Raw genomic sequence first — 23,176 nt, 5'->3', positions numbered from 1 at the left:
AATAAGTATATAGGTTATATATTGTGAGCTTTTGTGAAAGAGCACAGTTAGAAAGATATGGCATATAGAAGCATACCAGATGGACATCATGAAAATGATCGGAGGATGTTCAGGAGTAAAAACAAACAAAATATAATTATTGACTGTGTCCATAAAATGTATATAGTATGTATAAGCATGAAGTAGAGGCCTAAGCATTGTTGTTCACTAGTTTACTCCAATTAGGGAAGGGATGGTGGGGTTGGAAAGTAATAAAAGGGAAATATATATATTTTTAATGGATATGTATATATATATATATATATATATATATATATATATATATATATATATATATATATATATACAGTGGGGAAAAAAGTATTTAGTCAGCCACCAATTGTGCAAGTTCTCCCACTTAAAAAAGATGAGAGAGGCCTGTAATTTTCATCATAGGTACACGTCAACTATGACAGACAAAATTAGAAAAAAATTCCAGAAAATCACATTGTAGGATTTTTAATGAATTTATTGGCATATGATGGGGGAAAATAAGTATTTGGTCAATAACAAAAGTTTCTCAATACTTTGTTATATACCCTTTGTTGGCAATGACACAGGTCAAACGTTTTCTGTAAGTCTTCACAAGGTTTTCACACACTGTTGCTGGTATTTTGGCCCATTCCTCCATGCAGATCTCCTCTAGAGCAGTGATGTTTTGGGGCTGTCGCTGGGCAACACAGACTTTCAACTCCCTCCAAAGATTTTCTATGGGGTTGAGATCTGGAGACTGGCTAGGCCACTCCAGGACCTTGAAATGCTTCTTACGAAGCCACTCCTTCGTTGCCCGGGCGGTGTGTTTGGGATCATTGTCATGCTGAAAGACCCAGCCACGTTTCATCTTCAATGCCCTTGCTGATGGAAGGAGGGTTTCACTCAAAATCTCACGATACATGGCCCCATTCATTCTTTCCTTTACACGGATCAGTCGTCCTGGTCCCTTTGCAGAAAAAACAGCCCCAAAGCATGATGTTTCCAACCCCATGCTTCACAGTAGGTATGGTGTTCTTTGGATGCAACTCAGCATTCTTTGTCCTCCAAACATGACGAGTTGAGTTTTTACCAAAAGTTATATTTTGGTTTCATCTGACCATATGACATTCTCCCAATCCTCTTCTGGATCATCCAAATGCACTTCAGACGGGCCTGGACATGTACTGGCTTAAGCAGGGGGACACGTCTCGCACTGCAGGATTTGAGTCCCTGGCGGCGTAGTGTGTTACTGATGGTTGGCTTTGTTACTTTGGTCCCAGCTCTCAGCAGGTCATTCACTAGGTCCCCCCGTGTGGTTCTGGGATTTTTGCTCACCGTTCTTGTGATCATTTTGACCCCACGGGGTGAGATCTTGCATGGAGCCCCAGATCGAGGGAGATTATCAGTGGTCTTGTATGTCTTCCATTTCCTAATAATTGCTCCCACAGTTGATTTCTTCAAACCAAGCTGCTTACCTGTTGCAGATTCAGTCTTCCCAGCCTGGTGCAGGTCTACAATTTTGTTTTTGGTGTCCTTTGACAGCTCTTTGGTCTTGGCCATTGTGAAGTTTGGAGTGTGACTGTTTGAGGTTGTGGACAGGTGTCTTTTATACTGATAACAAGTTCAAACAGGTGCCATTAATATAGGTAACGAGTGGAGGACAGAGGAGCCTCTTAAAGAAGAAGTTACAGGTCTGTGAGAGCCAGAAATCTTGCTTGTTTGTAGGTGACCAAATACTTATTTTCCACCATATTTTGCAAATAAATTCATTAAAAATCCTACAATGGGATTTTCTGGATTTTTTTCTCAATTTGTCTGTCATAGTTGACGTGTACCTATGATGAAAATTACAGGCCTCTCTCATCTTTTTAAGTGGGAGAACTTGCACAATTGGTGGCTGACTAAATACTTTTTTGCCCCACTGTATATATATGTGTATATGTATGTATGTATGTGTATATATATATATATATATATATATATATATATATATATATATATATATATATATATATGCGAGAGAAAGAAAAAAAAACATATGGGGATTGGAAGTGATGCAGACAATTACCTTGATGGATGTTACAATCTATCTGCAATATTAAAGCTGATCCACACCCTAGAAAAAACTAAAAAAGAATCAGCATTACTCAGTGTCTGTTTTTGAGTAATAGTATTGTGTATTGGAGTGTTTGAACATTTATTTCTTTTGAAAAGCAGACATCTGACTTTGGGGTCAATATTTATTTATTATACCCTGATAGCAAGTCTTAAATATCTTTATTAAACAAATGATTGGAAGCTAGCCTGATATAGGGGATAGCTGGGCCAAATTTCAGACATCTTTGTGGGTGAAATTGGCAATAACAAGCACATCAGACTGACTTCAATCTGCATCAATCTTTTAATGTTCTCCAAATTAAAAGAGATAAATGACAGATTTGTGTATGATGTGTATGATGAAAATTGTGTATGATGTAATTTCACTATTCATTATTGTATGAGGCTTGACATATGGCATCTAGTGCTCTTTTACACACACATGTTCATGTTGCTCCAATAAACCATGATGGTAAATTGGCTTCTAACCTCCTGTTATTGTACTATATGGATGTTCTGCGTCTGAAATCGTATTATAATAATAGCACATCTGGATTGGAATAAGAAAGTATAGTCCTCCATAGAGCTGGGACTGAAAACGATCTACACTGACCACTGACCATCATGGACATTTTGCTGATATCGTTCATAACGATGAATAACCTACCGGGTTATGAAATGTGAAGTTTGAAATGAAATAAGTTTGCTAATATGGGTGATTGTTAAAGGGATAGTTAAGGAGTTTTGGCAATGAAGCACTTGATCTACTTCCCCAGAGTCAGATGAACTCGTGGATACCATTTTTATGTCTCTGCGTCCAGTATGAAGGAAGTAAGAGGTAGTTTCGCCAGCCAATGCTAACTAGCTTAGCGCAAAGACTGAAAGTCTTAGGGTTTTAATGGTAATATAAATAAATACTGTGGTGCACATTGTTATAAACGTATCATTCTATATATCGTTATCATATTATTTCAGTCAATTTAATCGTGATATGGATTTTTGTCCAAATCACCCAGCTCTAGTCCTCCACCTCTTCCCCACTTGGCAGTATTGCACTGATATGGCTATAATCACAAAAAATAAAATGTTATTGTTGTTGTTATTACTCTGGCTAGTTCACCGTTACACAGTCTAGTTTTGTCTTATCTATGTCATACCCACATAAACATGTGGTGTAAGTAGAATATGCAATATGACATGGATTTATACTGTAACATGCATGTTTTCATGCTTTCTACTGACAGGTAACCCATGACCATGTGTCCAACTGTACTCTTAATCATTATGAACAATCTGATCAAAGGCCATAGTGGGTTAGAGGCTGAACCACAGAGAAAGGAACACTTCAGTGTCACTGCTGTAAAGCTCTGTGTGTGAACGGGGTTGTTTCAGATTCACATGTCCTCTTAGAGGAAGTTCACATTCACAGCTGATAGTTATAATCAAATTGCAGTACAAACGGCACAGAACCCATAGTGACATGAAACCCATTACATCCAATACATGCAGTAAGTACACCTCAATATCAGTTCTCAGTTTTGTTATGTCCCTATCCTAAATCTGTTTTAAGTCAAAGTCTGGGGATATGTTTATGCAACCGTTCCCAGCTCTAGAATGAAGAGGGATATGTTTTACTGTGTTTCAGGCAAGAGCAGGAAGACATCTCGCTCCAACCGCTCCTCTGCGGGCCTCCAGTCCCCAGACTACCCCACCCTGCCCATGACCCAGTCCACTGAGGCCCTGCAGCAGAGCAAGCTAGAGCACGCAGCGAAGTTCACAAAGCACTTCTTCCTCAAGCCCACCCTGAGGGGCTTCAGCCTGCTGGGGCTGAGGAAGGGCCACCGCCGGACCCGGACCCCCATGCCGGCCAGCCGCAGCTGTGAGGACCTGGACGGGCCACCGGAGGCCACCGGCCCCCAGGCCTGGAAGAGATCCCACTCCCTGGGGGACCTCCACTGGGAGCAGGCCTTCGAACAGAAGAAGGACTACAGCCTAGAGCTCAAGCCCGCTAAAGGTGTCTCCAAGTCGGGCAACAGCAGCACGGTGAAGGGCCTCCAAAGTCATGGAAATGGGGGTTCATCACCGGCTCAGAATGGAGAGAGTGCTGTGAGCCCTAAAGGGCGTTCTGACCACTCCCCTGTGCCCTCCCAGCTGCCCCTCAGACCCCCCTGTCCCACCGCCCCGCTTCCCCAGCCCCAGGTGACCCTCCCCAGCCTGCTCCCCAGCCCTCCTGAATCCCAGCTGGGGGAGAGGAGCATCCGGACTCACCCCAAAAAGCCCCCAGTGCCCCCTCCCGTTCCAGTCAAGAAATCCAAGGAGCGCCTGGCCAATGGAATGCGCCACCGCTCTCTTGTCCTCTCCTCCCCCACTCATTCATATACCTCCACCCACTCTCATCCCCCCAGCCCTGTCATCAGCAGCCCCAGTGCTCCAGCCCTCCCCAGTAAGGCCTCCAGTACCCCTGCCTCCCCCTCTCCAGCCAGCCCCTCTCCAGCCTCCCCTGCCTCCACCACCACCACCGGCAGTCCAGAGCCAGACGAACCAGGCACCCCCCCAGCCGTGCCCCCTCCCTGGCTGTCTGACCTGCCCGAGTCGGCCTGCCCTCAGGCTCAGATCCAGGGCGGTGGTGGCAAGATGGCGGTGGCCAGGAAGGTGTCCTATGCTAAAATGGCCGTCGATCTCCACAGCGTGCTGGAGCAGAGACTGGAAGCCGAGAGCATCGACCTCACAGAGGAACCCTACTCAGACAAGGTCAGTTACCACCACAGCCTGCATCTATGGTAATGTACCTGTTATTACTGTGTAGAACACACACACACAACCAGCACATCCTCACTCACACAGGCCAGTTTGTCACAGCTAGGGGTTATACAATACCCACATAGATGTGGGTGTGCTTCATTAAGATCATCTCACAACTAAAGAAATTAAAGAAACACTTTAATAGACAGTGCAGATTGGACCACAAGTGATGAGGACTGGCCCACTCTGTGAGAGAGTACATTAGAAGTCAGCATAGGAATCCAGTAAAGGACACACTCCAGGTCAATAAATACATTATTAGAAGGTTGTGTTTTTGTCTCCTGGCCGTCAAGGCCTTTTGATTTGGCGTTTTGATTACTGCACTCAGACAAAACAAGACTGGATCCTGTATCCTGTCATATGGCTCTCGCTTCCTGTCAACAATAGCAGTGGGTTGCTTTGGTATCCATACAGCAGAAAGAAAGAAAGAAAGAAAGATAGAAAGAAAAATAGAAAAAAAAGAAAGAGGGAGGAGAGAGAGCAGAGAGAGCGAGAGAGAGAGCAGAGAGAGAGAGAGAGAGAGAGAACAGAAAGAGAGAGCAGAAATAGAGAGAGAGCAGAGAGAGAGCAGAAAGAGAGAACAGAAAGAGAGAGCAGAAATAGAGAGAGAGCAGAGAGAGAGCAGAAAGAGAGAGCAGAAAGAGAGAGAGAGAAAGAGCAGAGAGAGAGAGCAGAGAGAGAGAGAGAGAGAGAGCTAGACGATGAAGGGAAAATCTTCTGTGGGACACACACACGCACGCACGCACGCTGGCAGGCAGGCAGGCAGGCAGGCAGGCAGGCAGACAGACAGACAGAGTCTACAGCACTGCACTGTACTGCTGGGTTTATATTAATGAGGAATAATGCTGCTGTGCAGAGACACTGTCCAGTCACTAGGAGTGCAGTGTTGGGAGTAGGGCTATGTTAGGGTCAGACACTTGGCTGTGGCTATACATCTACATACACCCTCCATCTCTCTATTCCTTCACCCTGAGTGGCCTCCAGTCCAGTTTGGCTGGGTTGTCCTGGACTGGCTGGAGACTGGCCATGACTCCAGGTGTCTGGAGCTTTTGAGAGAGAGAGAGAGAGAGAGAGAGAGAGAGAGAGAGAGAGTGCATGAGAGAGAGTGTGCATGTTTTAAACATTTTCCCCCACTGAATTCCCTTTTATTCTCTCTTCATGCATGGCAACCATTGGCTAGTCTAGTCCACCTATGACATGTTATGGGATCTCCCGCGTCGTTTGCTTGTCTCTGTCTCTATGAGCTTATCTCCCAGCCAATGGGCTCATCAGTTGGCCAGTGTTTTGACTCGTTATTTCACATTATTAGTCTGCTTCATTCCCTCATGAACAGACAGAAACTGGGCCTCTCCAGACTCATAATGTTTAAATGAGCAAATAAAGTGAGAGAGCTAGCTCCTACGTCAGCCCCTAGTGTCTGTGCTGTTCTAAAACCTGCAGTTCTTGTAGAGGCTTAGGTTGAAAAACACTGTGACCGTAGTCAATAAAAGTGCACGGTACAGTCTGCATTTTGTGTTTAGATCTATGACTTTATGGTGTTGACTGGGGCCGAAAGACATTTGTATTTAAATGGAGAGAGAGAGAAGTCACTATGGTTTCTGATTGGCTTGTCTAATCTGGGCGTAGGCTGTGGGGGAGTGAATTCCCCTGGCCCTTTGTAAATATGGGCTTAAGTTTTCTCTGCCTAGCAACCCAGATTTATTCCGGATTTACTTCAGGTCATGGTTACTTAGGGTTTTCATGGCTTGGGGTTTTAGTATCAGTATTGAGTTGTTGTGCCCCCAGGGAGAGGGTATCTCTCAATGGAAACCACTTCTCCTAATGTGCATGAGTTCTCATGCCAACATGTTTCGAGTGTGTATGCGTGTGTCTGTGTCCCTCTCCTACTCTCCCCACTCATCCACAGTCTCTCGCTCTCCATTTCTCTTTCCCTCCAGCATGGTCGGTGTGGTATCCCCCAGCCCCTGGTGCAGCGCTACAGTGAAGACCTGGAGCAGCCAGTGAAGGATGTGGCATCCAACATGGACCAGGTCCGCGTCAAGCAGCTCCGCAAGCAGCACCGCATGGCTGTGAGTACTTTATGGGACAGATTCAATAAGCATTTACATGGTCACCAGGGTAAAGTTTGCACCTGTTATGTTCATATGATGATACGTTTAATAAATCATTTTACTGCAGTGAGCTAAATTAGAGTGTTTCTTGGTAGTCTTAAGCAAATCTACTTTGAAACAAAAGTCTACACTTCACACACATGGTTATGGTCTTAAAAAAAAGAAGACACCTGTACCAATCAAATTACATTTTATTGGTCGCATACACATACAGTGCCTTGCAAAAGTATTCATCCCCCTTGGCGTTTTTCCTATTTTGTTGCATTACAACCTGTAATTTAAATGGATTTTTATTTGGATTTCATGTAATGGACATACACAAAATAGTGCAAATTGGTGAAGTGAAATGAAAAAAATAACTTGTTTCAAAAAATTCTAAAGACTTAATAACCGAAAAGTGGTGCGTGCATATGTATTCACCCCCTTTGCTATGAAGCCCCTAAATAAGATCTGGTGCAACCAATTACCTTCAGAAGTCACATAATTAGTTAAATAAAGTCCACCTGTGTGCAATCTAAGTTTCACATGATCTCAGTATATATACACCTGTTCTGAAAGGCCCCAGAGTCTGCAACACCACTAAGCATGGGGCACCACCAAGCAAGCGGCACCATGAAGACCAAGGAGCTCTCCAAACAGGTCAGGGACAAAGTTGTGGAGAAGTAAAGATCAGGGTTGGGTTATAAAGAAATATCAGAAACTTTGAAAATCCCACGGAGCACCATTAAATCCATTATTTAAAAATGGAAAGAATATGGCACCACAACAAACCTGCCAAGAGAGGGCCGCCCACCAAAACTCACGGACCAGGCAAGGAGGGCATTCATCAGAGAGGCAACAAAGAGACCAAAGATAACCCTGAAGGAGCTGCAAAGCTCCACAGCGGAGATTGGAGTATCTGTCCATTGGACCACTTTAAGCCATACACTCCACAGAGCTGGGCTTTACGGAAGAGTGGCCAGAAAAAATCCATTGCTTAAAGAAAGAAATAAGCAAACACATTTGGTGTTTGCCAAAAGGCATGTGGGAGACTCCCCAAACATATGGAAGAAGGTACTCTGGTCATATGAGACAAAAATTGAGCTTTTTGGCCATCAAGGAAAAAGCAATGTCTGGCGCAAACCCAACACCTCTCATCACCCCGAGAACACCATCCCCACAGTGAAGCATGGTGGTGGCAGCATCATGCTGTGGGGATGTTTTTCATCGGCAGGGACTGGGAAATTGGTCAGAATTGAAGGAACGATGGATGGTGCTAAATACAGGGAAATTCTTGAGGGAAACCTGTTTCAGTCTTCCAGAGATTTGAGACTGGGACGGAGGTTCACCTTCTAGCAGGACAATGACCCTAAGCATACTGCTAAAGCAACACTCGAGTGGTTTAAGGGGAAACATGTAAATATCTTTGGAATGGCCTAGTCAAAGCCCAGACCTCAATCCAATTGAGAATCTGTGGATTGCTCTACACCAGCGGAACCCATCCAACTTGAAGGAGCTGGAGCAGTTTTGCCTTGAGGAATGGGCAAAAATCCCAGTGGCTAGATGTGCCAAGCTTATAGAGACATACCCCAAGAGACTTGCAGCTGTAATTGCTGCAAAATGTGGCTCTACCAAGTATTGACTTTGGGGGGGTGAATAGTTATGCACGCTCAAGTTTTTTGTTTTTTTGTCTTATTTCTTGTTTGTTTAACAAGAAAAAATATTTTGCATCTTCAAAGTGGTAGGCATGTTGTGTAAATCAAATGATACAAACACCCCCCCAAAATCCATTTTAATTCCAGGTTGTAAGGCAACAAAATAGGAAAAATGCTAAGGGGGGTGAATACTTTCGAAAGCCAGATGTTTTTTTTGGTGTAACGAAATGCTCCAACAGTGCAGTAGTATCTAACAATTCACAAAAATACACACAAATCTAAAAGTAAAATAATGGAATTAAGACATACAGTATATAAATAATGTCGTAGTGACTAGAATACAGTAGAATACAGTATATACATATGAAATGAGTAAAACAGTATGTAAACATTATTAGATATAGAGATTTAAATGTATTCAATTTTGAGTTTGCGTCCCAATATTACACTTTGTATACAGTGCATTCGAAAAGTATTCAGACCCCTTCCCCTTTTCCACATTTTGCCTTATTCTAAAATGGATTAAATAAATATAAATCCTCATCAATATACACACAATACCCCATAATGACAAAGCGAAAACAGGTTTTTAGAAATGTTGCTAATTTATTACAAATAAAAAACAGAAATACCTTATTTACATAAGTATTCAGACCCTTTGCTATGAGACTCGAAATTGAGCTCAGGTGCATCCTGTTTACATTGATCATTTTACATTTTACATTTTAGTCATTTAGCAGACGCTCTTATCCAGAGCGACTTACAGTTAGTGAGTGCATACATTTTTCATCCTTGAGATGTTTCTACAACTTGATTGAAGTCCACCTGTGGTAAATTCAATTGATTGGACATGATTTGGAAAGGCACACACCTGTCTATATAAGGTCCTACAGTTGACAGTGTATGTCAGAGCAAAAACCAAGCCATGAGGTCGAAGGAATTGTCTGGCACAGCTCTGGGGAAGGGTACCAAAACATTTCTGCAGCATTGAAAGTCCCCAAGAACACAGTGGCATCCATCATTCTTAAATTGAAGAAGTTTAGAACCACCAAGACTCTTCCTAGAGCTGGCCGCCCGGCCAAACTGAGCAATCGGGGGAGAAGGGCCTTGGTCAGTGAGGTGACCAAGAACCCGATGGTCACTCTGACAGAGCTCCAGAGTTCCTCTGTGGAGATGGGAGAACCTTCCAGAAGGACAACCATCTGTGCAGCACTCCACCAATCAGGCCTTTATGGTAGTGGCCAGACAGAAGCCACTCCTCAGTAAAAGGCACATGACAGCCCGCTTGGAGTTCACCTTCCAACAGGACAACGACCCTAAGCACACAGCCAAGACAACGCAGGAGTGGCTTTGGGACAAGTCTCTGAATGTTCTTGAGTGGCCCAGCCAGAGCCCGGACTTGAACCCGATCTAACATCTCTGGAGAGACCTGAAAATAGCTGTGCAACGACGCTCCCCATCCAACCTGACAGAGCTTGAGAGGATCTGCAGAGAAGAATGGGAGAAACTCCCCAAATACAGGTCTGCCAAGCTTGTAGCGTCATACCCAAGAAGACTCGATGCTGTAATCGCTGCCAAAGGCGCTTCAACAAAGTACTGAGTAAAGGGTCTGAATACTTATGTAAATGTGATATTTCAGTTTTTTCTTTTTTTATATAAATTTGCTAAAAATTCTAAAAGCCTGTTTTTGCTTTGTCATTATGGGGTATTGTGTGTAGATTGATGGGGGGGGGGACTATTTAATCCATATTAGAATAAGGCTGTAACTTAACAAAATGTGGAAAATGTCAAGTGGTCTGAATACTTTCCGAATGCACTGTACATCACAGAAGACTGAAAAATAACAAAACCGTTTGACATAGAAACACCAGATTTTTAGAGTTTATTTTTTATTTATTTATCAATTATGAAATTATGAAAAATATTAATAGCATTCCACCCATGAGGCCAGTAGAGGGCGAGATGGTCATTGGACTGCAGGAAAGGGCTACTACGGTGTCATTGCTATGTTATATGTATAATTATTTTTTACTTCCAATTATTACACAGAATTCCTAAATGTTTTTCCCGGTATTCCTCAGATCCCGTTCGGAGGTTTGACAGAGATGTGCAGGAAGCCTCTCTCCGCAGGTCACGTGAGCACCGTCTCTGATTGGCTGGTGTCCATCGGCCTACCCATGTACGCCTCACCGATGGCAGCTGCAGGATATGACACATTGGGACGTGTGTCCTCTCTCACGGAGAGCGGCGTGTGGGAAGCGGGGGTGCGGGACGAGAGGCACGTTCGTAGACTTGTGAGCGAGGCCCGATTGGTCAGCGCACACAGAGACGGACAGTCATAACCTTGACAGTGGAGCCCATGCAGGTGTAACTGGGACAGTTGAACGGCTACGGCACAGATGACACAGTTGAAACTAAAGCACAGTTGCAAATAAATGCAGAACTGAATAACTGTGAAAGTGACCACAGCACAGCTTCCAGCACCTATTGAGACTTTTGACTGGACTGCGGATTGCGGGTGGCTTGTAGTTGCAGCCCAGCTAACACTTGAGACTTATGAGCAGCAAACCTGTTCTTATTCCCCCGTCTTTATCAATCTGTCTCTCTCGCTTTCTATTCCTCTCTTTCAGATGTTTACGGTGAGATTGTTCCGACTGCCGAGAACAGTTATCAGATGCCTTTAAAACTGACTGTTTCCTTCTGAAACATCCCCCCAGTCTTAAAATACAAGACTGAGAAGAACTGCCTTTGAGGAAATTAGCACACTTTTTTTAGACTATTTTTTTTACTCTCCTTTTAAAGACTGTTTATTGATGTTTTTCTCTGTGTTTCAGAAGTGCTTGATTTTTATCTCTTGTGCAAGACAAAAGCACTGGGAGAGTAGTAAGAGGATGTACAGTGGGGAAAAAAAGTATTTATTCAGCCACCAATTGTGCAAGTTCTCCCACTTAAAAAGATGAGAGAGGCCTGTAATTTTCATCATAGGTACACGTCAACTATGACAGACAAATTGAGGAAAGAAATTCCAGAAAATCACATTGTAGGATTTTTAATGAATTTATTTGCAAATTATGGTGGAAAATAAGTATTTGGTCACCTACAAACAAGCAAGATTTCTGGCTCTCACAGACCTGTAACTTCTTCTTTAAGAGGCTCCTCTGTCCTCCACTCGTTACCTGTATTAATGGCACCTGTTTGAACTTGTTATCAGTATAAAAGACACCTGTCCACAACCTCAAACAGTCACACTCCAAACTCCACTATGGCCAAGACCAAAGAGCTGTCAAAGGACACCAGAAACAAAATTGTAGACCTGCACCAGGCTGGGAAGACTGAATCTGCAATAGGTAAGCAGCTTGGTTTGAATAAATCAACTGTGGGAGCAATTATCAGGAAATGGAAGACATACAAGACCACTGATAATCTCCCTCGATCTGGGGCTCCACGCAAGATCTCACCCTGTGGGGTCAAAATTATCACAAGAACGGTGAGCAAAAATCCCAGAACCACACGGGGGGACCTAGTGAATGACCTGCAGAGAGCTGGGACCAAAGTAACAAAGCCTACCATCAGTAACACACTACGCCGCCAGGGACTCAAATCCTGCAGTGCAAGACGTGTCCCCCTGCTTAAGCCAGTACATGTCCAGGCCCGTCTGAAGTTTGCTAGAGTGCATTTGGATGATCCAGAAGAGGATTGGGAGAATGTCATATGGTCAGATGAAACCAAAATATAACTTTTTGGTAAAAACTCAACTCGTCGTGTTTGGAGGACAAAGAATGCTGAGTTGCATCCAACGAACACCATACCTACTGTGAAGCATGGGGGTGGAAACATCATGCTTTGGGGCTGTTTTTCTGCAAAGGGACCAGGACGACTGATCCGTGTAAAGGAAAGAATGAATGGTGCCATGTATCGTGAGATTTTGAGTGAAAACCTCCTTCCATCAGCAAGGGCATTGAAGATGAAACGTGGCTGGGTCTTTCAGCATGACAATGATCCCAAACACACCGCCCGGGCAACGAAGGAGTGGCTTCGTAAGAAGCATTTCAAGGTCCTGGAGTGGCCTAGCCAGTCTCCAGATCTCAACCCCATAGAAAATCATTGGAGGGAGTTGAAAGTCTGTGTTGCCCAGCGACAGCCCCAAAACATCACTGCTCTAGAGGAGATCTGCATGGATGAATGGGCCAAAATACCAGCAACAGTGTGTGAAAACCTTGTGAAGACTTACAGAAAACGTTTGACCTGTGTCATTGCCAACAAAGGGTATATAACAAAGTATTGAGAAACTTTTGTTATTGACCAAATACTTATTTTCCACCATAATTTGCAAATAAATTCATTAAAAATCCTACAATGTGATTTTCTGGAAAGAAAATTCTAATTTTGTCTGTCATAGTTGACGTGTACCTATGATGAAAATTACAGGCCTCTCTCATCTTTTTAAGTGGGAGAACTTGCACAATTGGTGGCTGACTAAATACTTTTTTTCCCCACTGTAGCTTGGCCAAAGCAATTTCTTTCAATGTGCAGATTTCACCTTTGTTGTTAATCCCATTGCTAAATGCTACAGCAGATTGGAGAATGTGGTTTATTGCAGTTAATCAACTAAAAAATAACACAAAACATGAAATAGGCAAACAATGCTGTTATATTGAGATTTAAAATCCTTATTTTCTATCATGCTATAGGGTTTTTGTAATATAATGTACCATATATTTTAATTTCAAGGTGTTTTTAAAGTGTGTTCAATAAGTATTGTTTGTCTGCTTTGTGGAATGACAAAGTCTGAATGTCAGTCATTGTAAGTATAAACAGTCAGACAGATGCCGACATGTTTTTATACAGTATTTCAGATTATCTTGTAGATTTCAAAACATATCATGGTTGCATGTAATCCTCCAATATGTAGGTCCTTACAACAAGACTATCTACACAGTAGCACTCTAATAATCTTCCATGGGAGATCAGCTTTTCTTTGCAGACAATATCGTCTCCATATATCTATCCAAGCTCATTTTAAGTTGCCTTACCATTATGTAAAAAAAAAAACAGTTAGATGAATATCTATTCATGTACTCAGCATTATAAATACAGTAGGCATTTCAACCCCCATCTACATTCCCTTTGACTAAGGCTTGATTCCTCAAAGCCTCACCGGGCCAATATGTTTTGAATGTGCTTGTAATGACAGTGATTGTTAGTAGAAGACACACACACATGCACACACACACGCTAGCAGCCACATAGCTCTGTAGTTGGTGTCCTTGCTTTTCTTGTTAAGCACAGATGTTGATCCACATGAAGTCTGATTTAAACACAGTGTCCCATGTTCAACAGCCAGCTATAGCCCAGCTCAGTACTGCAGACCACAGAGACATGATGTAGATGATCCACTCAGAAGGAGGGGCAAAGAGGAGGGCTGCAGCTGTTCCACAGAGACCCAGCTAACAGCTGGTTTATCATGTCTGTCTGAGCCTCTCTTGGAAGAAGAAGAAGAAGAAGAAGAAGAAGAAGAAGAAGAAGAAGAAGAAGAAGAAGAAGAAGAAGAAGAAGAAGAAGAAGAAGAAGAAGAAGAAGAAGAAGAGAGAGACACAGTCAGGGAGGACAGATGAGAATGGGAGACAGTCACCTCACCTCTGTAGGGATGTACTGAATCTCCATTCACTGACCAGCAGACCAGACCTGTGAGTCCCTAGCAGTGGATTCCTAGTCCAAGATCGGTGTGAGAGGATCCACCTATGTAATATCATTCTATTTATGTGAAGTACTTCATATTGCAAACAATATTCAAGTCTTATCCCTTGTCTCGGGTTTCAAAATAAAAGTTTGACAGAGTGGTGTAACACAGGAGTGCTTTTGCAGTGGACACTCGATAGAAGTTTGATGCCTTTTCTCTTCAATGATAGTGATGACCTAGGTTAGCTAGGGAGACACTTGTAGGGGGAGTTTTTAAAGAAACAAAAAAAAGTTAAGATGTAAAAAATACTGTCACTATAAAATGCACTTTAGAAAGTAAATTAAAAAATGTTTAAGCAAAATTGGCAAAATGTTCTTTAAGTCTGTAAGCAGACATTTGTTTTCAGGTAATGTAAAGGGTTTGATTGAATGGGTTATACTGGTATTGAATTATCTTAGTAGAGTTCCCAATGCCAAGTCAATGTACAAATGTAATTAATAATCATTCATGAATTAACCTGTTCCAATGACTTAACTTCCAATTTACTTTTGCAGTCTTACAGAAAACGTAATTACATATATGAAATGGTTAACAAAAGTTGCACATTCTGTATATGCAATTGGTATTTAAATAACTTATTTTGGGGCTTTTCATATCAACTGTAATTATTAGCTGTACTATACAAATAGCAATACCTTCCTACAAATTGCTTTAGCCAGTGAAAAGCTACTGTGTTTATTGTCAAATATAAGTGTACAAATGATTTAATTTGGTTTCAACTAGCTAATGATGGTCTATAAAGATATTATTGTGTTTTGAAACAAAAAATTACATCTAACTATTTGTCATTCTGAAATATAATAAAAACGCTATCGCCATCCTTTGTGTTTGCACACACACGACGCACAAACTCACCACTTCTGTCTGATGCGAGGTGTGGGCGTGAGAGTTATTGGACTGTTTGACTACTGAGGCTAACACCTAAAACCTGCACCACATGTTATCCTGTGATAGCTGAATTTCTTATATTAAACTTCATTTTATGTGCGGATAACAAGTCTCAGTATACAGTAACAGGCATTACATTACCAGACTGTATTTGATTAAAACTCTCTGGATCCCAATACGGGATCAGTCTGCTGAATAAGAGCAGAGGCTGATTTCATTTCTCTGCGGTTTGGAGAGGGAAGAACAATCTTATTTACTTTTGACCCGAGGCTGCCTGGCATGGATGTCTGCCTGGCGCAATGAGTTCATGCCCTCTCCAGAAGTGTGTGGGGTGGGGGGCGGGGTAGCATGTGTGTGTGTTTGGGTGTGTGTGTGTGTGTGTGTGTTTGTGTGTGTGTTTGGGGAGTGGGAGTGCGTGTGCGCACCTGCCATCAGTGTCTGCCTGGCATAATTAATTCATCCCCTATCCAGCAGGTTTGCCCATTTAGCTCCCAACCAGGGGTTTGAAATATAATGCATTCTGTTGTATGTAGTTGTGCCTGGCTTGGAATGACACTGTGCCTGTCCCAAGCAAACAGGTTCCAGAACACATTTAACCCCCCCGTTTCCATAGCCACGGGAAGTAGGGGTGCTGAGGGTGCTAGGGGTGCTGAGGGATATTTTTTTAAATAAAAAATTACAACAAAAAAAGTTTCCACAAAATTTGTGAACTAGGCCTTTATTACTCCTGTATGAGCGGAGATCCGGGAGAGATTTACAACAGGTTTTTGTGGCTTTACATTCCTCCTGTCTCCTTACTGCAGGCCTGAGGGGTAGAGGGAGTAGAGAGACACTGGAAAGGGAAAGTTTACACAAACACACACACAAACACACACACACACACACACCTACACTTGGACAGGTGAAGGTTGGAGGTCCACTCACTAGTTGTTTTGACAAAGTGGGCTTGCATCCCCTTAGGTAATTCACATGTAGGCCTAATAAGTGACTTACTCCTTATTTACCATAGCAAATGACCATCCTGACTCTGAGCATGGCTGAGGTAGTCCTTTCAATGACCATCCTGACTCTGAGCATGGCTGAGGTAGTCCTTTCTATCACCATCCTGACTCTGAGCATGGCTGAGGTAGTCCTTTCAATCACCATCCTGACTCTGAGCATGGCTGAGGTAGTCCTTTCTATCACCATCCTGACTCTGAGCATGGCTGAGGTAGTCCTTTCAATCACCATCCTGACTCTGAGCATGGCTGAGGTAGTCCTTTCTATCACCATCCCAATGGAAAGTGACTGAGGCTGTATTGTAGCCAACATAGCATCCACTTTCCTCACTTACATAATGTAGCCTATACTTGTACCTATACCATAGGTATTGCATTCTATCATAGGCTGCCTTACATTCAACTTCATAATACACCTGTCAGTGTTGCCTGTTTGTGCCAACTATGTAGAATATACCTTGAAGCTGTTAGCCAATATGCGTTGGTGTATTTTAATAAGTACTTATCACACACCAAAGACTTTTTAACTTTCAAACCCACACTAGTGCCTTGACTTTGATTTTCTTATGCCACTTAGCACCAATTTGTGGTTATAATTTTTCCTTTAGAATTTCCAGTAATATTCCCCAACAAGAGCACCTGTGGTTGTTTTGGAATAAACTACCTGCAGCGCTCCTACTACTTATTTTATGTAGAGTAGGCTATATGTCCTAACTCGTCTTAACGTGTTTTAATGTCATGTCCTAATTGTTATGAATGAATCTCTGTAAGATGAAAACCGGTCTTGACAGAACTAGAGAAGGCCAGTATGACCTATGTGGTCTGTTGTTGTACACACGGTGACGCTGTTTTGCACCTAAACCCATTGAAAATATCCACTGAATTATTTTCTTCCACATTCAGTAATCTGACACCGCCGCTGGCTCAAAAAATCTCAGTTTTGGGATGAACCCGCAACTTCATTCGCTGAAATAGTCCGGCGAGAACAGACGAGAGGAACCGAACGGAGGCGAAAACCGTGTGCGCAAATAACTCGTGGCGGCGGCGGGTGCCTGCGTTTCCTAATAGGTGTCGGTTTCAAATAATATCAAAAAAGAGAGAAGTTTCACTTTCCACAGGCGGATGGGTGACTATCACTCTCGGCGGCACTTTGTGAGGAGGAGATGATGAAGAATTTCAGCAACAGTCCCCTTCACAATAACCAGACTCCAAACCACATTAGAGATCGGAACAACAAAAAGTTCGGTTTTCTCTCGGCGGTTCTGTTACGTTTTTCCCTGCGAGGGTATGGTTTTTGCATGGCTAGTCTATTCCTCTTCTGTTTTGGGTCTCTGTTTTACCAGTTGAACGGAGGACCTCCCAACATTCTACTGGACATCCGACAGTATCTCGGTAAGAACTTATTATTGAACGAACTTATCTTCTGGTGGTGCTGATCGCTATTGAGTAGCCTAGAGTTTCGCAACATTACCAACGTGTACAATTAGTAGGCTACACGGCTCTTTGAGGACGTGTAACGGCAAGTTTACTGTTGCATACTGTTACCACCCCTCAATGCATAATCGTTTTCTTGTACTGCCCGGTTCGGGGCCAATGGGTCCTCTTGGATGACTTTTTATTAATGACCCAGCGACAGAGTAAATTTTGAGATGGTACAAAAATATATTTTTTATATTAATTTCCAATAGTAAATCCATGTGATAATGTTTCTTCATATAAAGCTGGTTACATTGCGCCAGAGAGAAATTGTCACATATTCACATTGATTGATTCCAATTGTTGAATGAAGAGACAGCTCATTTGTGTGCGCACACAAAGTAGTGTTATCAGGAGCCTAATGGCAGTGCTTCTTTGGTTGAGCAGTTGAGGGACATGTTATGGTAATCTAACCCCGACAACTGTATAGATGAATACTGTGTTACCTTGGTGTTTCTCGAAACTGGCAGATGCGCCCTCCGGACTGTGACATCGCGGTCCTGTAATGACGCTTTGCTGAGTGACAGAACGCAGAAAGGACGCAGTAGGTAAAAGCGAATTTATGCTTGATCCGAAAATGTGGTCGGACACTTCGTATGGCGGGTGTGGGCAATTGCGGAGAGACCATTGTGAAACATTGTGAAATCCTGTAACTTAATGTACCCCATAGTCAGTGTTACTCGAGTGTTAGATAAATGTTCTCAGCTTCTCATGGTCACTTGAGGCCTGTTCATTCTCTGTACAGCATCAGCCTCAGGTCCCGAGGTGATTTCATATCAGCAGGTCACACGCCAGGAACCAGCACAGCAGCTGCCTTGAAGTGTGTGTGTGTGTGTGTGTGTGTGTGTGTGTGTGTGTGTGTGTGTGTGTGTGTGTGTATTTGTTCTGTACTACATTTGTGTTCTGTTCTTACAGGGAGATTGTGTTCTTTAGGATGTGGTAAACTGATAAACATCTGGAACAGAACCAGAGTCACTCACCACAAAATCACTGATCCCCCATGAGTGAGTGAGTGAGTGAGTGAGTGAGTGAGTGAGTGAGTGAGTGAGTGATGGAAAAACACACACACACACATGCACGCACACACACTGTAAAACGAAGGAAGGACTGTATGAGGATGAGGTCAGACTGATTCAGGATTTCTGCTGCCATCATGGCACATCGGTCAGAATGCAATGAGGAATTTGATATTTATGCCTCTGTAACTTTCTCACTCACTATTAGTCACGATTAATTCAGGATTATCCGTAATCATGGTAGCATCCACATTAATGTAGAAGTGTTTAGAAACAATTATATTTTTATTTACAATAAAAGTGACTCCAAAATGACACAATACATTATTTACCATTCATTTCTATTGGGCACAAAATAATCTGAAACAACCAAAACAAACAGCAAATGCATCCAACAAGTTTGTAGAGTTACAAGCTTGATGTAGTCATTGCGTGCTAGGAATATGGGACCAAATACTAAACACATACAGTGCCTTTGGAAAGTATTCAGACCCCTTGAAATTTCTGCTAATTTATTAAAAATAAACAACTGAAATATCACATTTACATAAGTATTCAGACCCTTTACTCAGTACTTTGTTGAAGCACCTTTAGCAGCGATTACAGCCTCAAGTCTTCTTAGGTATGATGCTACAAGCTTGGCACACCTGTATTTGGGGAGTTTCTCCCATTCTTTTCTGCAGATCCTCTCAAGCTCTGTCAGACTGGATGGGGAGCGTCACTGCACAGTTATTTTCAGATCTCTCCAGAGATGTTAGATTGGGTTCAAGTCCGGGCTCTGGCTGGGCCACTCAAGGACATTCAGAGACTTGTCCTGAAGCCACTCCTGCGTTGTCTTGGCTGTGTGCTTAGGGTCGTTGTCCTGTTGGAAAGTGAACATTTGTCCCAGTCTGAGGTCCTGAGCGCTCTGGAGCAGGTTTTCATGAAGGATCTCTCAGTACTTTGCTCCGTTCATCTTTGCCTCGATCCTGACTAGTCTCCCAGTCCCTGCCACTGAAAGACATCCCCACGCATGATGCTGCCACCATCATGCTTCACCGTAGGGATGGGGCCAGGTTTCCTCCAGATGTGACGCTTGGCATTCAGGCCAAATAGTTCAATCTTGGTTTCATCAGACCAGAGAATCTTGTTTCTCATGGTCTGAGAGTCTTTAGGTGCCTTTTGGCAAACTCCAAGCGGGCTGTCATGTGCCTTTTACGGAGGAGTGGCTTCTGTCTGGCCACTCTACCATAAACGCCTGATTGGTGGAGTGCTGCACAGATGGTTGTCCTTCTGGAAGGCTCTCCCATCTCCACAAAGGAACTCTAGAGCTCTGTCAGAGTGACCATCAGGTTATTGGTCACCTCCCTGACCAAGGCCCTTCTCCCCCGGTTGCTCAGTTTGGCCAGGAGGCCAGCTCTAGGAAGAGTCTTGGTGGTTCTAAACTTTTCCATTTAAGAATGATGGAGGCCACGGTGTTCTTGGGGACCTTCAATGCTGCAGAAATGTTTTGGTACCCTTCCCCAGATCTGTGGCTCGACACAATCCTGTCTCGGAGCTCTACGGACAATTCCTTCGACCTCATGGCTTGGTTTTTGCTCTGACATGCATTGTCAACTGTGGGACCTTTCCAAATCATGTCCAATCAATTGAATTTACCACAGGTGGACTCCAATCAAGTTGTAGAAACATCTCAAGGATGATCAATGTAAACAGGATGCACCTGAGCAAAATTTCAGGTCTAATAGCAAAAGGTCTGAATACTTATGTAAATAAGATATTTCTGTTTTTTATTTGTAATACATTAGCAAAATGTCTAAAAACCTGTTTTCGCTTTGTCATTATGGGATATTGTGTGTAGATTGCTGAGTTTTTTAAATCCATTTTTAAATAAAGCTGTAACGTAACAAAATGTGGTAAAAGTAAAGGGGTCTGAATACTTTAAGTGAATTTGTCCCAATACTTTTGGTCCCCTAAAATGGGGGGACTATGTACAAAAAGTGCTGTAATTTCTAAACGGCTCACCCGATATGGATGAAAATACCCTCCAATTAAAGCTGACAGTCTGCACTTTAACCTAATACTTTTGGAGTTCACTGTATGTAGTCCTACCTAGGGGCATGTTAGACACTGGGGCTACTATAAGGGGCTTCCAGGAGTAGGAGAAACATTATGTAACAGTGACATAACTACACCATATCACCACTACTGCATTGGGGGGATGAGTAATCACTTACTAGGGAATCTGAATCAATCTGTTCTACGTACTGTATATTTTCACTCTGGGATCCCCTGACTTTGTCTTCTTCACTCATACCTGCAGGTGGTGGTGATATATACAGTAACAGTCAAACGTTTGGACACACCCACTCATTCCAGGGTTTTTCTTTATTTTTACTATTTTCTACATTGTAGAATAATAGTGTAGACATCAAAACTATGAAATGACACATATGGAATCATGTAGTAACCAAAAAAGTGTTAAACAAATCAAATTATATTTTATATTTGAGATTCTTCAAAGTAGCCACCCTTTGCCTTGATGACAGCTTTGCACACTCTTGGCATTCTCAACCAGCTTCATGAGGTAGTCACCTGGAATGCATTTCAATTAACAGGTGTGCCTTGTTAAAAGTTAATTTGTGGAATTTCTTTCCTTCTTAATGCGTTTGAGCCAATCAGTTGTGTTGTGACAAAGTACATTTTAGTCATTTAGCAGACGCTCTTATCCAGAGCAACTTACAGCTAGTGAATACATATATTATTTTTTTTATACTGGCCCCCCGTGGGAATCGAACCCACAACCCTGGCGTTGCAAACGCCATGCTCTATCAACTGAGCTACATCCCTGCCGGCCATTCCCTCCCCTACCCTGGGCCAATTGTGCGCCGCCCATGAGTCTCCCGGTCGCGGCCGGCTGTGACAGAGCCTGGATTCAAACCAGGATCTCTAGTGGCACAGTTAGCACTGCGATGCAGTGCCTTAGACCACTGCGCCACTCAGGAGTTTAGGATGTGGTAAACTGATAAACATCTGTAGGTGTGGTATACAGAATATGGCCCTCTTTGGTAAAAGACTAAGTCCATATTATGGCAAGAACAGCTCAAATAAGCAAAGAGAAACGACAGTCCATCATTACTTTAAGACATAAAGGTCAGTCAATACTGAACATTTCAAGAACTTTGAAAGTTTCTTCAAGTGCAGTTGCAAAAACAATCAAGCACTATGATGAAACTGGCTCGCATGAGGACCGCCACAGGAAAGGAAGACCCAGAGTTACCTCTGCTGCAGAGGATAAGTTCATTAGAGTTACCAGCCTCAGAAATTGCAGCCCAAATAAATGCTTCACAGAGTTCAAGTAACAGACACATCTCAACATCAACTGTTCAGAGGAGACTGCGTGAATCAGGCCTTCATGGTCGAATTGCTGCAACGAAACCACTACTAAAGGACACCAATAAGAAGAAGAGACTTGCTTAGGCCAAGAAACACCAGCAATGGACATTAGACCGGTGGAAATCTGTCCTTTGGTCTGATGAGTCCAAATATGAGATTTTTGGTTCCAACCGTCGTGTCTTCGTGAGACGCTGAGTAGGTGAACGGATGATCTCCGCATGTGTGGTTTCCACCATGAAGCATGGAGGAGGAGGTGTGATGGTGTGGGGGTGCTTTGCTGGTGACACTGTCTGTGATTTATTTAGAATTCAAGCCACACATAACCAGCATGGCTACCACAGCATTCTGCAGTGCTACGCCATCCCATCTGGTTTGCGCTTAATGGGACTATAATTTGTTTTTCAACAGGACAATGACCCAACACACCTCCAGGCTGTGTAATGGCTATTTGACCAAGAAGGAGAGTGATGGAGTGCTGCATCAGATGACCTGGCCTCCACAATCACCCGACCTCAACCCAATTGAGAGGGTTTGGGATGAGTTGGACCGCAGCATGAAGGAAAAGCAGCCAACAAGTGCTCAGCATATGTGGGAACTCCAAGAAGACTGTTGGAAAAGCATTCCAGGTGAAGCTGGTTGAGAGAATGCCATGAGAGGGAGGGACAGAGAGAGGTAGCATGGCCCGAGATGGATGAAGAGAGCATGGGAACTAGCAGATTGTTTATGGAGCACTTTTGGTTGTAACTGTAAGAGCTTCTTCTAGTGTTCTTTAAAGGTCCAATACAGCCATTTATTAATCTCAATATCAAATCATTTCTGGGTAACAATTAAGTACCTTACTGTAATTGTTTTCAATTAAAATGGTCAAAAAGAAGAAAAAAAATTGCTCTTTGCTAAGAAGCTATTTCTAAAGCAATAATTTTGCTTTCTTATTGGTCTATTAACTAATTTACTGCCTGGTGGTGTCACAAGGCAGGCCAAAACTCCATCCCACCAAAACAGTCTTTTTCAAACAGCTCTTAAACTA

General features: G+C 42.9%; 2 protein-coding genes across 6 annotated transcripts in view; both read left to right on the top strand.

Annotated features, from left to right (window-relative positions):
* LOC121548771 (SAM and SH3 domain-containing protein 1) overlaps positions 1 to 11,615 on the top strand; it is a 312,171-nt gene extending 300,556 nt beyond the window's left edge. For all 5 annotated transcript variants that reach the window (XM_041860321.2, XM_041860320.2, XM_041860323.2 and 2 more), the window contains 3 exons: positions 3,755 to 4,860; positions 6,849 to 6,980; positions 10,738 to 11,615. In XM_041860321.2, coding sequence (XP_041716255.2) covers positions 3,755 to 4,860; positions 6,849 to 6,980; positions 10,738 to 10,998 — 1,499 coding nt within the window. In that variant the 3' untranslated portion in view covers positions 10,999 to 11,615. The remainder of the gene's footprint in view (positions 1 to 3,754; positions 4,861 to 6,848; positions 6,981 to 10,737) is intronic.
* A 5,650-nt stretch (positions 11,616 to 17,265) lies between these two features.
* The window catches only part of LOC121548770 (uronyl 2-sulfotransferase-like), a 134,975-nt gene continuing 129,064 nt past the window's right edge, over positions 17,266 to 23,176 (top strand). The window contains exon 1 of the mRNA XM_041860319.2: positions 17,266 to 17,674. Within this exon, the coding sequence (XP_041716253.1) occupies positions 17,446 to 17,674 (229 nt within the window). The 5' untranslated portion in view covers positions 17,266 to 17,445. The remainder of the gene's footprint in view (positions 17,675 to 23,176) is intronic.

This window comes from Coregonus clupeaformis, chromosome 33 (assembly GCF_020615455.1).
Source record: "Coregonus clupeaformis isolate EN_2021a chromosome 33, ASM2061545v1, whole genome shotgun sequence".
NCBI classification, from domain to species: Eukaryota; Metazoa; Chordata; class Actinopteri; order Salmoniformes; family Salmonidae; genus Coregonus; species Coregonus clupeaformis.
Note: the sequence above shows the minus strand (reverse complement) of the source record. Positions and strands in the feature narration are given on the sequence as shown.